The sequence below is a fragment of the Nannobrachium achirus genome (assembly GCF_963921795.1).
Source record: "Nannobrachium achirus genome assembly, chromosome: 12".
NCBI lineage: Eukaryota > Metazoa > Chordata > Actinopteri > Myctophiformes > Myctophidae > Nannobrachium > Nannobrachium achirus.
In genome coordinates, this window is record NC_137832.1 from 65,990,387 (window position 1) to 66,009,387 (window position 19,001).

The window sequence follows — 19,001 nt, forward strand, 5'->3', positions numbered from 1 at the left end:
TCTATAGCCTACAGTCCATGCCATAGGTCTGTTTGGTTCTATAGCCTACAGTCCATGCCATAGGTCTGTTTGGTTCTATAGCCTACAGGCCATGCCATAGGTCTGTTTGGTTCTATAGCCTACAGTCCATGCCATATACAGCAGCACAGTATTAAAGTGTCAAACTTTTAAAGAGAATAACTTGGGTGGAACACATGCAGTACTTGGTAGCATATTTCAAAAATATGCAAAAGAGAAGAAAAATATAATCCTGCACGCCTCACTTCAACAAAAACTAAATCACGGGACACTCGGGAAACTAAATAAATGGAGTCTAATTTGTTCTCTAAGCGTGCAGAGTCAAACACACACACACACACACACACACACACACACACACACACACACACACACACACACACACACACACACACACACACACACACACACACACACACACACACACCTTAATGTAAATAAAACAGAATCCCAGGATCTCTGAATAGTAAACAGATAAAGTACCAAGCAAGGGAAGAGAAAGGTAGCCTAGACTTTCCTCTGGAAAATCTCAGACTTTCTTCTGGACTTCTTTTAAAGAGAAGTCATTCATAAATTCATCAAAGTCCAGCTTGCGGGCAAGTTCCCACTCAACGGCCGTGAGGGACAGCAAGTCCAGGTGTTGCTTTTTTGTCCAAGACATTTTGTGTCCGTCTCTGCCCATTGAGTGACTGACAGTCCAAGGTCTGAATCATGAGTCATACTGGCCTGCAGTGCAAGGTGTAGGACTGTATGTGTGATGTCAGTTACTGCAAGGTGTAGGACTGTATGTGTGATGTCAGTTACTGCAAGGTGTAGGACTGTATGTGTGATGTCAGTTACTGCAAGGTGTAGGACTGTATGTGTAATGTCAGTTACTGCAAGGTGTAGGACTGTATGTGTGATGTCAGTTACTGCAAGGTGTAGGACTGTATGTGTGATGTCAGTTACTGCAAGGTGTAGGACTGTATGTGTGATGTCAGTTACTGCAAGGTGTAGGACTGTATGTGTAATGTCTGCTACGTTGCAGTGCTAATGTTGTCGACTAAAGGCCAGTACAAACCATTACATCTCCTTGCAACTCCTTGCATCATGCAACTACTAGAAACCATTATCCCCAATGGCAGTGAAGGAGTTGCATTGGTGTGGAGGCTGTGGACTGGCCTTAAAAGGATCCCCAATGGCAGCTGCGACAGTAGTTGCATTGGTCTGGCATTGAAACGATTGAGACGATTATGTTTTCCAACAACTACCTTTTTTCACACAAAATAAAAACGAAATAAAAAACTAATCTTTGATTTAAATAACTGACTAAATATACTGACATTTTAAGCGAAGAACAAGACAAACTAGGTGCTCACAGGAGGTAGCAGCAAAGTTAAAAGCGTGTGGTGGGTGCTTCTAGGATGAGTGGGATAAAACTTGAAAAAGAGAGGAGAGATCCCAGCACTCAAAGAGTTAAAAGAGCAGGAGAACAGACGTACAAACGGGGTACTTTATTTCATTACAAAATGTTAAAAGCCACTGACAATACTGACAATTTTGTCAATAAATAAAAACTAGACAAAAATGTTTGGTAAGTACTGTACTAGTGGAGAAGAGATCCAGTTGAACTTTTATGCTTGATTGCATAGCAGAACTACTAAGCTCTCAACGCATTTTCGGCACACAGCTAAATAAATCAGAAATTACAACACCATCCACATCAATGCCTGGCAGCATACATTTTGGTCGACTAAATCAACTGTACATTATTTTAGTCGAAAGAAATCTTATGACATTTAGTCAACTAAAACCAGACTAAAACTAAAACCTTCAGTCTGCAATTTACACCAGCGAACGACAAAAGGCATGTTGGAGTGCCTGTTGGGCAGATCTTTATGCCCATATATGGTGTTCCATGTTGGAGTGCCTGTTGGGCAGATCTTTATGCCCATATATGGTGTTCCATGTTGGAGTGCCTGTTGGGCAGATCTTTATGCCCATATATGGTTTTCCATGTTGGAGTGCGTTGGGCAGATCTTTATGCCCTGTGGTGGAAAAATCCATATAACAATCATTGTGGTATTAATTTATTAAATGTATATGCATAGAGCCTATTTAAACCCTCTGCAGGGTTGACATCATTCCCTGTTCCTCCCTGACAAACCCCTTACAAACAGCCGACTCACACAATCCTATTTCAAATATGCCGACTGTGTGTGTGTGTAACTATAGAATAGAGACCATATAAGGAGTGACCATCTGTTGTTACCTCTCTGTACATCTTCGGTCTATGTATAAATGTGTGTGGGACATGGGTGTTTAGGGGCTGATGGGGGAAGCTCTGGAGGGAGACGCAAGTCTCTCTCTCTCTGCTGTGATGAGATCTACAATAAAGTATGAAGTCTGATTCCTGACAATGCAGTCCTGCACCTTCCTGATTTGTTTAACTTACTTATAGTACAGTTATAGTAACTTCAAAAACTTCCATTACAGCCCATATATGGTTTTCCATGTTGGAGTGCCCGTTGGGCAGATCTTTATGCCCATATATGGTGTTCCATGTTGCAGATCTTTTGTTTTCAGTATAAGTCAGTAGCCAAACCATGAGTCCCATAGGGCAGCAGGAGCCTACTGTATCTCCTGTTACTGTAGTGTCAGGCAGCTTGATGTGCAGTACATCCACCCTGCCATGGATGTACAAGTGTCACAGCCAGGGACTTAACCTGGCCTCAATCCAACCTTTGTGGCTGAGTGCTAAGCAGGGATCAGGCATTGGCTCCCATTTTTATAGTCTTTGGTACGACCTGGCCGGAGGGGATTGAACCCCTGACCTCCCAGTACGACCTGGCCGGAGGGGATTGAACCCCTGACCTCCCAGTACGACCTGGCCGGAGGGGATTGAACCCCTGACCTCCCAGTCTCTGGTACGACCTGGTCGGAGGGGATTGAACCCCTGACCTCCCAGTCTTTGGTACGACCTGGCCGAGGGGGGGATTAAACCCCTGACCTCCCAGTATTTGGTACGACCTGGACGGGGGGGATTGAACCCCTGACTTCCCAGTCTCTGGTACGACCTGGCCGGGGGGGATTAAACCCCTGACCTCCCAGTATTTGGTACGACCTGGACGGGGGGGATTGAACCCCTGACCTCCCAGTATTTGGTACGACCTGGACGGGGGGGATTGAACCCCTGACCTCCCAGTATTTGGTACGACCTGGCCGGGGGGGATTGAACCCCTGACCTCCCAGTATTTGGTACGACCTGGACGGGGGGGATTGACCCCTGACCTCCCAGTCTCAGGGCGGACACTCTAAACCACAAGGTACAACAAATTATAAAAAGAAATATGGTACAGGTACAAGCAGCAAAACGTGCTCTGCAAGACTATGCTGGCTAGGGATGGGATGATATGAAAATTAGATTAGATTATTATTTTATTGTGGCAAACATAATTGCGATTAATGCTGTTATTGGGATAATCCAAATATGCTTGATACTTAAAATGCCACTTTTGTTATCCTTTTTTTTTTTACAAAATAGCACCTTGTGCTAAAAAAAAAAGGGAACTGTGTGCGGCGCGTGGAACCGTCGACTGCCTAGTAGTAGGGATGGACATGGACAGTGTTGCATTGATGATTCAATGTTTGGGGGGACGTGATTTGAATGATGTCACACGGACGGTGCTTACACCTACATTAACATGTTCAGACAATGGATTATTGATATGCGTACACACCGTGCTCTGACATATCTATTGATATGCATGAATCAATTAATTGAATAATCGATTAATCATTTATGAGATCAAAGTTAATTATCAAAAAACATATTATTTGTTCTTGGTATCCAGAGACAAAACAAACTGATGAATGAAATTAAATATGAATTTTAACTTTTGGAAGGGGAAAAAAAGACTATATGGCATTACTGCAAGTGGTAAATACACACACAGCTGTGCTGAGACTTTCTTCACAACATGAGATGAAATGAATGCAAGCAAGCAAGCAGCATGTATCTAAGAAAGACACAGTTGTAAACCACTTGCAGAAATAATGCCATATAGTCCTTTGAGTTGAAAGTCTAAAATGCATAATTCATTTCATTCAGCAGTTTGTTTTGTCTCTCCAGCAGAGTTTATAGTGTCTCTCTCTACTCTAGAAGAGAGGTTATACATGAACTCTGCAGATGCATTGAGGCGCTCCAACACAACCACCCTAAAGCCCGTATCAGAGTGTACGGTGGAGAGCTATCCACCGCAAATTTGAGGTGGAAAGCTTTCCACCTCAAGTCAGAAAATAAGTGCAGGACATCATAGTCACTCACGGTGGAGTCCTGTACACCGTTACTGACTGGTCTAGATCGACCAATCAGTGAACGGGGTGTAGAGCCTGTCTGTCTGATAGTAAAAACAGAGAGATGTGTTGGGACTTGCGGTGTAAAGCTCTCCACCGTGAGGAATGATGTAACATTGTAGTTTCCTGACTCAAAAAGACTCGAAAAGACTACACCGCGGTGTAAAGCCTTCCACCGCCCAGGCGACTATGATGCCGGCTTAACAAGCTAAATGTTGTCTCAATCAGTGGTTCTCAAACTTTGTTATGTCAAGGACCCCCAAAATGATATGTATTTGGCTGCAGATCTCAAAATATTTTGTTCCAGGGACCCCCAGAAACAAAGAATTTATATTAGTTCATTTGGGTCAGAATAGATACATGCTGCTTTGATCACACAGCCTATACATGTGTGGGTTAGGGTTACCAGGTTATCATTCACCATGCGTCAAAATACTGCAACGTAGAACAAAATGTTATGTCGGAATATCGACACGCTCCCCCCCCCCCCCCCCCCCCCCCCCCCCGCCCTCCACTTAAGTGGACACATAAGGACCATCGAGCCGTGGGGCCGCCTAACCTAATAAAACGCTAATATGGAACACTTTAGGTGGAAACCAATAGCACTCCTCTCATAACGGGTCTCACCTTAATGTAATCCCATTAAGATCCCATTACCTTGGAGAGCGAGAGCTAACCGTACAAAAGCATACATTTTTCACCGGGTGGGGGGGGGGGGGGGGGTCCCTGAGGAGGGCACCAGGGTAAAGGGCCAACGGTAATGGGGTTGTGATGTGTATCATTACCCAGGGGTGTCACACCAAATTCTGGGCCCTGGGTCTACAAGCTCACAGCGCGGCACCGAGTGCCACGCTGTGAGCTTGTAGATCTGCTAAATTTTGAAAAAAAAACGTGAAAATGTGGGCAAGTCTTTGAAGTTTTTTTTATGTCAGTGGTGGTCAAACTTTTTCATGTGAAGGACCTCCAAAATTATATGTATTTGGCCACGGACCCCCATCTCAAAATATTTTGTTCCAGGGACCCCCCAGAAGCAAAATTTGAGTTACAAATGTTCGCTTAAAAAATACACATCTTCAAAGATGTGCACACATTTTCACGACTTTTCAAAAAATTGCAGATCTACAAGCTCGCAGCGCGGCACTCGGTGCCAAGCTGTGAGCTTGAGGCCCCTCCACCTTAGGCCCGAGTAGCTCAGTCCCACTTTCCCCCCACCCCCTCTTGTGACGCCCCTGTCATTACCATCTCTATACTTGAGGAACCATAACTGCTGCTTTATCTGTCTTGGGATGTTCAATTACAAATGGAATGAGATTTGTTTTACGTCGTATGTGTTCCGATTCAATATGTACTGTATATATTATAGCATGCCTGTTATAATATGTTCACATACACAGATGTAATCTTTCAAGCCAGCTGCCAAACCCTGTATAGTAAACTTGGTTATATATGACAAGATTGCAGATCTACAAGCTCACAGGCAATTTCACAACAGCGTAGATTTTTATTTTTTTTTATTTTGCCATTATTGAACATTTCTAAAAATACTAGGGCTGTTATGCGCTAAAACTTTTTAAGCTAATTAATTACAGGCTCTGTGATTAATTAATCGCAATTAATTGCATTTTAATCGCACATCGATATTTGACCTGAGAAGCATTTTGTTTTCAAGTAAAACACATTTTGTTGTACGAGTGAGTCAACAAGTGAGTTTTTTAAATCTAAATTTCGCATCCATTGGGCCAAGCAAATCGCTCTGATCGGCTACTTCTCCCTTCGCGTTTGTTCTCTCTTCTTGGTTGGTGCATCGCTATGATCGGTATGCCCGAAACTGGTTCTGTGGTGCAAAAAATAAGTGCGATTAAAATGCCAGTGTAATTTCTTTAATCGCGTTAATTTTCTGTAATTAATTAATCACACTTAATCAGTTAAAGTCCCAGCCTAAATATACACATAAATGTAATCTTGGGAAATTAATACTAGTTCTGTGCCGGGGGAAGGGGGGGGGGGGGGGGGGGGATTGAATGTAGGAGTCTCAGAAGTAATGTTGGAGTGCAGATCGCCCATATATGGTGTTCCATGTTGGAGTGCCTGTTGGGGAGATCTTTATGCCCATATATGGTGTTCCATGTTGGAGTGCCTGTTGGGCAGATCTTTATGCCCATATATGGTGTTCCATGTTGGAGTGCCTGTTGGGCATATCTTTATGCCCATATATGGTGTTCCATGTTGGAGTGCCTGTTGGGCAGATCTTTATGCCCATATATGGTGTTCCATGTTGGAGTGCGTTGGGCAGATCTTTATGCCCATATATGGTGTTCCATGTTGCAGATCTTTTGTTTTCAGAATGTAGTTGCTTGCTCATGTCCAAAGAGCAGTGATTGGTTATATTGTTAATCCGCTTATTTCCATCGCTCAAAGCAAAATTTTTTTCGGTAGATATCTGTCATACATAACGGTAGATATCTGTCATACATAACGGTAGATATCTGTCATACATAACAGTAGTTATCTGTCATACATAACGGTAGTTATCTGTCATACATAACGGTAGATATCTGTCATACATAACGGTAGATATCTGTCATACATAACGGTAGATATCTGTCATACATAACGGTAGATATCTGTCATACATAACGGTAGATATCTGTCATACATAACAGTAGATATCTGTCATACATAACGGTAGATATCTCATACATAACGGTAGATATCTGTCATACATAATGGTAGATATATGTCATACATAACGGTAGATATCTGTCATACATAACGGTAGATATCTGTCATACATAACGGTAGATATCTGTCATACATAACGGTAGATATCTGTCATACATAACGGTAGATATCTGTCATACATAACGGTAGATATCTGTCATACATAACGGTAGATATCTGTCATACATAACGGTAGATATCTGTCATACATAACGGTAGATATCTGTCATACATAACGGTAGATATCTGTCATACATAACAGTAGATATCTGTCATACATAACGGTAGATATCTGTCATACATAACGGTAGATATCTGTCATACATAACGGTAGATATCTGTCATACATAACGGTAGATATCTGTCATACATAACGGTAGATATCTGTCATACATAACAGTAGATATCTGTCATACATAACGGTAGATATCTGTCATACATAACGGTAGTTATCTGTCATACATAACGTTAGATATCTGTCATACATAACGGTAGATATCTGTCATACATAACGGTAGATATCTGTCATACATAACGGTAGTTATCTGTCATACATAACGGTAGATATCTGTCATACATAACGGTAGATATCTGTCATACATAACGGTAGATATCTGTCATACATAACTGTAGATATCTGTCATACATAACGGTAGTTATCTGTCATACATAACGGTAGTTATCTGTCATACATAACGGTAGATATCTGTCATACATAACGGTAGATATCTGTCATACATAACGGTAGATATCTGTCATACATAACGGTAGATATCTCATACATAACAGTAGATATCTGTCATACATAACAGTAGATATCTGTCATACATAACTGTAGATATCTGTCATACATAACAGTAGATATCTGTCATACATAACGGTAGATATCTGTCATACATAACGGTAGATATCTGTCATACATAACGGTAGATATCTGTCATACATAACGGTAGATATCTGTCATACATAACGGTAGTTATCTGTCATACATAACGGTAGATATCTGTCATACATAACGGTAGATATCTCATACATAACGGTAGATATCTGTCATACATAACGGTAGATATCTCATACATAACGGTAGATATCTGTCATACATAATGGTAGATATCTCATACATAACGGTAGATATCTGTCATACATAATGGTAGATATCTCATACATAACGGTAGATATCTGTCATACATAATGGTAGATATCTCATACATAACGGTAGATATCTGTCATACATAACGGTAGATATCTGTCATACATAACGGTAGATATCTGTCGTACATAACGGTAGTTATCTGTCATACATAACGGTAGATATCTGTCATACATAACGGTAGATATCTGTCATACATAACGGTAGATATCTGTCGTACATAACGGTAGATATCTGTCATACATAACGGTAGATATCTGTCATACATAACGGTAGATATCTGTCATACATAACGGTAGATATCTGTCATACATAACGGTAGATATCTGTCATACATAACGGTAGATATCTCATACATAACGGTAGATATCTGTCATACATAACGGTAGTTATCTGTCATACATAACGGTAGATATCTGTCATACATAACGGTAGATATCTGTCATACATAACGGTAGATATCTCATACATAACGGTAGATATCTGTCATACATAACGGTAGATATCTGTCATACATAACGGTAGATATCTGTCATACATAACGGTAGTTATCTGTCATACATAACGGTAGATATCTGTCATACATAACGGTAGATATCTGTCATACATAACGGTAGATATCTGTCGTACATAACGGTAGATATCTGTCATACATAACGGTAGATATCTGTCATACATAACGGTAGATATCTGTCATACATAACGGTAGTTATCTGTCATACATAACGGTAGATATCTGTCATACATAACGGTAGTTATCTGTCATATATAACGGTAGATATCTGTCATACATAACGGTAGATATCTGTCATACATAACGGTAGATATCTGTCATACATAACGGTAGATATCTGTCATACATAACGGTAGTTATCTGTCATACATAACGGTAGATATCTGTCATACATAACGGTAGATATCTGTCATACATAACGGTAGATATCTGTCATACATAACGGTAGATATCTGTCATACATAACGGTAGATATCTGTCATACATAACGGTAGATATCTCATACATAACGGTAGATATCTGTCATACATAACGGTAGATATCTGTCATACATAACGGTAGATATCTGTCGTACATAACGGTAGATATCTCATACATAACGGTAGATATCTGTCGTACATAACGGTAGATATCTGTCGTACATAACGGTAGATATCTGTCATACATAACGGTAGATATCTGTCATACATAACGGTAGATATCTGTCGTACATAACGGTAGATATCTGTCATACATAACGGTAGATATCTGTCATACATAACGGTAGATATCTGTCATACATAACGGTAGATATCTGTCATACATAACGGTAGATATCTGTCATACATAACGGTAGATATCTGTCATACATAACGGTAGATATCTGTCATACATAACGGTAGATATCTGTCATACATAACGGTAGATATCTGTCATACATAACGGTAGATATCTGTCATACATAACGGTAGATATCTGTCATACATAACAGTAGATATCTGTCATACATAACGGTAGATATCTGTCATACATAACGGTAGATATCTGTCATACATAACGGTAGATATCTGTCATACATAACGGTAGATATCTGTCATACATAACGGTAGATATCTGTCATACATAACGGTAGATATCTGTCATACATAACGGTAGATATCTGTCATACATAACGGTAGATATCTGTCATACATAACGGTAGATATCTGTCATACATAACGGTAGATATCTGTCATACATAACGGTAGATATCTGTCATACATAACGGTAGTTATCTGTCATACATAACGGTAGATATCTGTCATACATAACGGTAGATATCTGTCATACATAACGGTAGATATCTCATACATAACGGTAGATATCTGTCATACATAACGGTAGATATCTGTCATACATAACGGTAGATATCTCATACATAACGGTAGATATCTGTCATACATAACGGTAGATATCTGTCATACATAACGGTAGATATCTGTCATACATAACGGTAGTTATCTGTCATACATAACGGTAGATATCTGTCATACATAACGGTAGATATCTGTCATACATAACGGTAGATATCTGTCGTACATAACGGTAGATATCTGTCGTACATAACGGTAGATATCTGTCGTACATAACGATAGATATCTGTCATACATAACGGTAGATATCTGTCGTACATAACGGTAGATATCTGTCGTACATAACGGTAGATATCTGTCATACATAACGGTAGATATCTGTCATACATAACGGTAGATATCTGTCATACATAACGGTAGATATCTGTCATACATAACGGTAGATATCTGTCATACATAACGGTAGATATCTGTCATACATAACGGTAGATATCTGTCATACATAACGGTAGATATCTCATACATAACGGTAGATATCTGTCATACATAACGGTAGATATCTGTCATACATAACGGTAGATATCTGTCATACATAACGGTAGATATCTCATACATAACGGTAGATATCTGTCATACATAACGGTAGATATCTGTCATACATAACGGTAGATATCTGTCATACATAACGGTAGATATCTGTCATACATAACGGTAGATATCTGTCATACATAACGGTAGATATCTGTCATACATAACGGTAGATATCTCATACATAACGGTAGATATCTGTCATACATAACGGTAGATATCTGTCATACATAACGGTAGATATCTGTCATACATAACGGTAGATATCTGTCATACATAACGGTAGATATCTGTCATACATAACGGTAGATATCTGTCATACATAACGGTAGATATCTGTCATACATAACGGTAGATATCTGTCATACATAACGGTAGATATCTGTCATACATAACGGTAGATATCTGTCATACATAACGGTAGATATATGTCATACATAACGGTAGATATCTGTCATACATAACGGTAGATATCTGTCATACATAACGGTAGATATCTGTCATACATAACGGTAGATATCTCATACATAACGGTAGATATCTGTCATACATAACGACTGTAGATATCTGTCATACATAACAGTAGATATATGTCATACATAACGGTAGATATCTGTCGTACATAAAGATGACTCCAGTCGACTCATACATGGTCTCATTATCCCACAGGGAGCTGCCATTATTGTATAAGACGCTGACTTTGAACTAACCTTTGAAATCTTTGTGTCAGGTTTAAAACTTTTGAAAATAGCAGATTTGCACGCTCACAACACATTGAGACACGCTGAGAGCTTGTAGACCATTTTCGAATGGCCATTGGCCAATGTATATACAGTAGGTTTAAACTGCTCATATGGTCTATTAGTCGCTTCTTTTGGCCTTGTTTTCATTGACCCTGCATGCTTATGTCTTTCCCAAAATCTGGCAACACATGTTAGTGAGAAACAAGCATGTTAAGCTCAGTTATTGAGCTGAGTTTTTGTTTGTCTGAACAACCGGAGTGATATTATTATTGTTTGTGCGAACAAAAGCCTGAATACAAATGTCCGCGTTCATTCATATTCATACAGAAAAACAACATAATCTGCATATTCACATTGACGTGCGGCACTGCTTTCCATATCCTGCATTTCCCATTCCATGCTATGTCGCTGCTCTCTCTCTCCCCAACGCACGTCTGGTTGCAAATTCATTGCATCTGGGCTCAGTGGGCTGCACGATCAATCGTACAAGCGTAAAGCAAGAAAACCGAACAGCGCTAATCCTCTTTACCAAGGCCCCTGTGAGCCGCTGTATGTGGCACATACACACTTTACTACACCATTTAAAACAAACTAAATTCAACTACAGAGGTCGCACAGCGAGAGACTCAAAATCACTCGCTCCAACACCAGCCAGTGACTCTAATTATACATCTGTCAACGTAACACAAACACAGATCCGCTATTGACATAATTTAGCCTCTATTTAATCCGATTGTTGTAGCAAAAGAAATACAAAATTAAACACACACACACACACACACACACACACACACACACACACACACACACACACACACACACACACACACATTGCACAAGTAACTTGATTTGAAAAACGACACCCCCAGGGAGCGATCGCACGCTTGCCAAAATCCCCACGCTGAGATAAACATTAAAATGCTTCAGCGGACGGGAGGGAGGGAGGGAGCGTTGTGTTGGGTTGCGTTGCGTTATGGACCATGTGTGGGCCATAGCCGTTGAACACATGTTTTTGGTTAACTGTTGTATTGTCCTTTAATTAGGCTGTCGTTTTGCCACTCGCCGTGGGATTGCGTCGCAAGGGGAACAGGCTGCGTGTTTATGTTGCATTGTGCTGTGTTATCGTTTATGTCATGTGTCAACGGGTTGACACATGACACAACCCGACATGGTTGATGTTTTGACCGATAGTTTAATAAATTGATTTGATTACCGGTAATTCAAAAATAGTCGATCTGCAAGCTTAGACTTGTTCTTTCTTGACCTCAACATTAGAAAGGAATGTAGGTGTTATTTAGATGCTAGGTCCATTGTTAGCAGGGGCTAACACTAGATGCTAGGTCCATTGTTAGCATGGGCTAACACTAGATGCTAGGTCCATTGTTAGCATGGGCCCAACAACACCAAAACAAACTGGTTCAGATCTGATCCACGTCTCCTGAGGAGAAGAGCCTGAAGTTGTCCTGGACGTCTCCAGACGTAAACACGAATAACGATTGTTTAAAGTGATTCTAGGTTGATTCTAGTTTCCTGAGGTGCTGTCACCGTCTCTCTGGGTTCTACTTATGTGTTTACCTTGTAAGTCGCTCAGAATGAATGTCTGCTAAATGCTTAAATTTTACATCATAAATTGTCAAAAAGTAAAACGGTGGTGAAACTATGATTGAGCTATATGTTATACTATAACCGGTACCACCACGTCCAATACTACCGATACCGATACAGTATAGTACCGAATTGCAGTATTGTATTGCTGTGTAACTGGTGTGATGATCTAGAATGAATAAGTACAGTATTGTAGTGCTGTGTAACTGGTGTGATGATCTAGAATGAATAAGTACAGTATGGTAGTGCTGTGTAACCTGATCTGCTACATGCATCTTTTGACATCTTGATTCATGTGGAAAGCCAGGGTGTTTTGCGTTGTCCTGTCCCAGGCTGTAACCTGGACCAGACTTGACAAATGACCAGGCGCGTGCACTCATAGACATCAAAGGGGGCTTGAGCCCCTGACCTTTTATCCGTCTGTAAAAAGTGCCCTCTCCAGAACATGAATGCAGTTTGTTACTATGGTGAAAGAAACGCAAATGCCCCCTCTTTCCATGCCATACCTGAAGGCAGCATTCAAGAGAATTGCCTTGTCCAAACTCTCCTGAACTTGAATGCAGCATCTTATGTTGAAAGAATTGCCCTCTCTGTGTAGAAACCAAGCATTGACCCTATTCTGTTAGTGTGGTTCCCCTGACATCATGTGAAGTCAGAGCGTGATGTCAGAGCGTCAAACCCATTGACCTTACAAAAGTGTACACGTTCAGACGGACGGACGGACGGCAAGCTGTGACTGTTCTGATAGTAAACTGCGTCCTACGGTCGCAATCAGCACAAAGTAAAGGCAGAGCAGTCAGCAGGCTCTCAGAATGGAACCCAGGGTCCCCCAGTAGTACATTAAACATTGTTCAGATTTGCCTTGAAACCGGCACCGTTTTAAACACACCACTTTTGCCCGCTTATATGGGATTAAAACCAGTCGATGCCCAAACCTCGTCAGAGGTTTCCACCATGGAGGCTGGGGGTTCAAATCCACCATGGCTCATCTGGTCTTTTAGAGCTTCTATACTAACACAATTGGCCCGTGTTCGGGAGAGGCAAGCCGGGGGCCCCCCTTTTTGGCCAGCCAGGGAGGCTGATGTGATCACTGGGGTTAGGGTTAGTGATAACTGATCACTGAATCTTTTCCCACGGGCTCGGGCGGCAGAGTTGGGGGCGGGAGGCAGGGACGTGCAGAGAATGTTAGAAAGGCAGGGGCTGACATTTCTAAAAGAGCCTTTTGGAGGAAATATCGAAAATAGCCGACCACCAAGCTCACAACGCGTCGCAGCGCGACACGTTGAGCTTTTCGGTATTTGATACCACACTAAACTAAGCATATTCAAGTCAATACTGGAGATGTGGCGTAACGGCATGGATTTCTACACAGAGAGGGCAGTTCTTTCAAGATGCTGCATTCAAGTTCAGGAGAGTTTGGACAAGGCAATTCTCTTGAACGCTGCCTTCAGGTATGGCATGGAAAGAGGGGGCATTTGCATTTCTTTCACCATAGTGAAAACTGCATTCACTTTTTACAGGCGGGTAAAAGGGCAGGGGCTCAAGCCCCCTTTGATGTCTATGTGTGCACGTGCCTGGTGGGAGGAGTAGGAAGGAGGAATTGAAAACAGTCACTGTGACAGACAACACATAAATGTGTGTCGAGGAATGAACTGGCACAACGACTACATTGGGGGGAAACCAGAATACCAGAATACCAGAATACCTTATATGGTGATGTCCTGGATCTTGACAAATCCTCCAAACCATCATATTGTCCAATCTGAAAAGGGAAAGAGTCAATGTGACTCTGCCCTCAATGCCCTCAATACCCGCACATCCGACTAAACACCTGCACTGACACCCACAGCCACTAGAGGGAGCACAAACAACGATCTGGTAACACCCAACCATAAAACAAAACATGGGTAAATTCTCTTCATACAGCACTGCAACACATGTGTGGAATGCCCTTCACTGGCCTCCTTCAAAACAGCCCTTAAAACTCACCTTTCAGGAGGCCTAAGGCGGAGGTAGTTGAAACACTTAGTCCTGTCAAAGTGTTTTGACTGTAATCATGCCTGTCTAATAAAATATTCAATCAATCAATCAATCAACCATAGCCTGATTCCAGACCCTGAATCGCTAGCCACGCCCCTTTAAAAAAAAATGGCGATTCAGGTCTGGTGACTCTCATTGAAGAGGTTTTCCTTGGTTGAAATTCCAACCAAGCAAATCAGTGAAGGCAACATTCAACTCGATGACGTCGGGGCTTGTGAGCAGCGTGGGCGGGGTTTTCCCAGAACTCATGTGCGATTCCAAGTAACCCAGCGGCGTTGCCGTACCGCACATTCCCAAACATAAACATTGCGTCCCCGCTGCAGAAACATGTGATCGTATCGATCTCGCTATGAAACATCAGTAGCAGACATGTTTTACTGTGTTTGATTACTAGTTCGTAGTGCTCCTATTCTGACTGTTTCTTTGGTCAGCAAGTAGCAAGCAACATGCTAGCTACATAACACCAATAACAAGCAACATGCTAGCTACATAACACCAATAACAACTACATCATCTGCTTTGTTACTGTTGTGATTGGTCAGGCGGTGAACCAATCGCAGAAGGCTCTTTGGCAACGACTGCTGCAGATGGAAGCAATTTCAGACTGAATAATGGAGTGAAACGAGTGTCAGGCTAAATCAATCAATCAATCAATCAATCAATCAATCAATCAATCAATCAATCAATCAGTGGTTGTCCTACCTTCGGTCAGACCCATGTGGATGCTCCAGTATATATTCAGTATATATATATATATATACCAGTAAGACTCCCTAATCGGGAGATAAGCGACCGTTGGTCGCTTATCTCCACAAATAGGCCAAAAGTTTGTTTTACCAATTATCAAGACATACGGGCAGTTGACAGTTTGCCATGGTTACTCATTGAAGTTGAATCTCCATATATGGAGATAACCTACGCATCACACTAAGTCTGACCTCACCAGCCCATATTTGGGCATGAGCAACTTATGTCTCCATATATGGAGATATGATGACATCACACAGTCCTCAGCCGATGATGTGGCGTGATGTCATACAATACACAAACGAGCCCTACAGTATAAAGGGGCAATTCTTGCCAGGAAAGAAGCATTTCTTCGACTCAGACCTTATCGCCAGGGTTGGCTTATAGCAGCTGTCGGTAGGACCATATATGGATTCTGTTAGTGTGGATCTCCTAACAGGGCATCATCTGGGATACAAACCCTTTTATGCCCATATATGGAGATCCCTAACATAATCCCTTTCATGCCCATATATGGAGATCCCTAACAGAATCCCTTTTATGCCCATATATGGAGATCCCTAACAGCATCCCTTTTATGCCCATATATGGAGATCACTAACAGCTAACAGAATCCCTTTTATGCCCATATATGGAGATCCCTAACAGAATCCCTTTTATGCCCATATATGGAGATCCCTAACAGAATCCCTTTTATGCCCATACATGGTTGCTATGGTAAACAGTTGGTTGCTAGGGTAAACAGTTGGTTGCTAGGGTAAAACCATGGTTGCTAAGGTGGTTGCTAACGTACACTAACAGACCAGCAACAACAGACTGTTGCCACAGCAACGTACACAAAGGTTTGTGTACACATGTGGTGTGATGTCATACTGAAGATATATGACATCACACCGTACACAAACAAAGGTGTGACGTGTGACGTGTGACGGACGGACGGCCGGTGGAGGTTTTCATAGTAAACTGCTCCCTGACGGTCGCAATAATAGCGTCCTACCTTCGGTCAGACCCATGTGGATGCTCCAGTATATATTCAGTATATATATATATATATATATATATATATATATATAATAGCGTCCTACCTTCGGTCAGACCCATATGGATACTCCAGTAGCTCTGCAGACACTGCAGCTCCTTCTTCATGCCCCTCTTGCAGCGGCAGTCGTACAGCGGGCTGACCAACAGAACCTCCAGCGCGGCCTGGCACTCCCGGTTGGTGTCCAGCATGGAGTCCTTCTCCTTGCCCACCAGGCACTGGCGCATCACCCGGTAGCGAGAGCTGCAGTGCGGGTTCTGGTTGCACATGTCGCTGGCCTGGACGCAGTCCACCCACTCCGAGGCCTGGGCGCCCACGGGCGCCACGTTGGTGCCGGGGCCGTCGCCGTTGCCACTGGCAGAGCGATCTGGAGCAGAGGGAAGGAAAGAGAGAGAGAGAGAGAGAGTGACGAGATGATACGGGTGTGATTTTATAGGCCATTACTTCAGGGGAAGCACCACCACTGATGAATTGAGTACAATTAATGAACCACAATGTAAACAAGAGGCGACTTTTGTTATCCTTTTATCATAACCCTTGTGAAAACCTTGTGAAAGTATTCAATCAATCAATCAATGAAACCAGGCGTCCAAAATGGACCTTTACGGGTCTGTAATTGTACAAATGGTGCCAAATGGACCATTACAGGTCTGTAACAACTTGAGAGTGTACACATGGAATCTGATTTATTTCTTCTTTTGGCCAACTGTTCACACTGCATTTGCAAGTGACACAGATCTGATCTGTGTGTTCAGACTGATTTTAACAATGTCAACCCAAAGCCGCCCTGCGTCGACATATTATCTTTAGTTGATCTTGTACCAGTGATTTGTACTGTCATGAAACTGTACTTTTTTCTATTGCAAACTTCTAATAAATTCTTCAATCAATCAATAAATCAATCAATCTGCTTTTGTTACCGTGGTAACGACGTAGGCGCCATGACTTTTCTCTCTTTATGTGACATTGCAGTTAGGACCTTGTGAACCCATTTTCTGCCATTGCCTTAATTGTTCCTTTAAATTTCTCATGTACTGAGGCATCTCCCCAAAGCTCTGTAGTGTAAAACTATTGTTTTATTTTCATTAGACCCTCACAATGCAATTCTCGCGCTCTGTAATGACATCAATGGAGCTTGGCTTGCGCTGCAAGTGACGTTTTGGACAGTTTGATATGTGATTGGCTCGTTAGATCAGGTTTCTGCGTTCAGACTGAGACACATCTTTAGAAATCCGATTTGAATCTGATCTGAAACCACCTCTGGATGAGGCTCAGGTCACATTTGAAATAATTGTATTCCATGTGATCTGTCTGCATTTAGACTCATTTAAACCAATCAGATTCCACTCTTGATGTGACACAGATCTGATTCAGGCTAGATTTGGCTGACAGTGTAAATCAGGCCTTACAGAGTCTGTAATTCTGAGAGTGTGTGAAAGTGGAACCAAATGGATCCTTACGGGTCTGTAGCTCTGAGAGTGTGTGAAAGTGGAACCAAATGGATCCTTACAGGGTCTGTAGCTCTGAGAGTGTGCAAATGGAACTTTGGCTCCATTTGCACCCTCTCAGAGTTAAATAAACAACTAAGGGTCTCCAGAGTATTTAAAACAGCGGTATTGAACGGGGCTCAGTGACCTGACGCCACATCCAAACGGTGGTGGTCCTTGAAATTCAAAACGTTGAGGATCGCTGGTTTAGGCACAGCGTGGGGGTCCTCACAATGTGCGTAGGACTGCGTGTGTGCGCGCACGCATGTGTGTGTGCGTGTGTGTGCGTGCCTGCGTGTGTGTGTGTGTGTGTGTGTGTGTGTGCACGCCTCTGTGCATGTGTGCACTGCCGTCTGCTTATCTGTGTTTGTGTATAATACACGCCAGGCGTAACGTCAACATGCATCATTTAATCCTGGGTTTCCATTATTCCTTCTAAAGTGTTGACAGAGACTCTGCTCTGTGCTGCTGCTGCTGCTGCCTCCGTGCAGTCACATGACCTCCAGGCTGGATGAGGACCAACGCTCTGTCTGATGCTTATGACACACACACACACACACACACACACAACACACACACACACACACACACACACACACACACACACACACACACACACACACACACACACACACACACACACAACCTACACAACCTACACAACACACACAACACACACCCGT

General features: G+C 42.0%; 1 protein-coding gene across 1 annotated transcript in view; it reads right to left on the reverse strand.

Annotated features, from left to right (window-relative positions):
• Window positions 1-18,053, reverse strand: part of LOC308295802 (GDNF family receptor alpha-2-like) — a gene marked incomplete at both ends in the record, with an annotated part of 317,858 nt that extends 299,805 nt beyond the window's left edge. Inside the window, 2 exons of the mRNA XM_080738851.1 lie at window positions 16,878-17,198; window positions 18,044-18,053. Of these exons, the coding sequence (XP_080594977.1) occupies window positions 16,878-17,198; window positions 18,044-18,053 (331 nt within the window). The remainder of the gene's footprint in view (window positions 1-16,877; window positions 17,199-18,043) is intronic.
• Window positions 18,054-19,001: the final 948 nt, after the last annotated feature.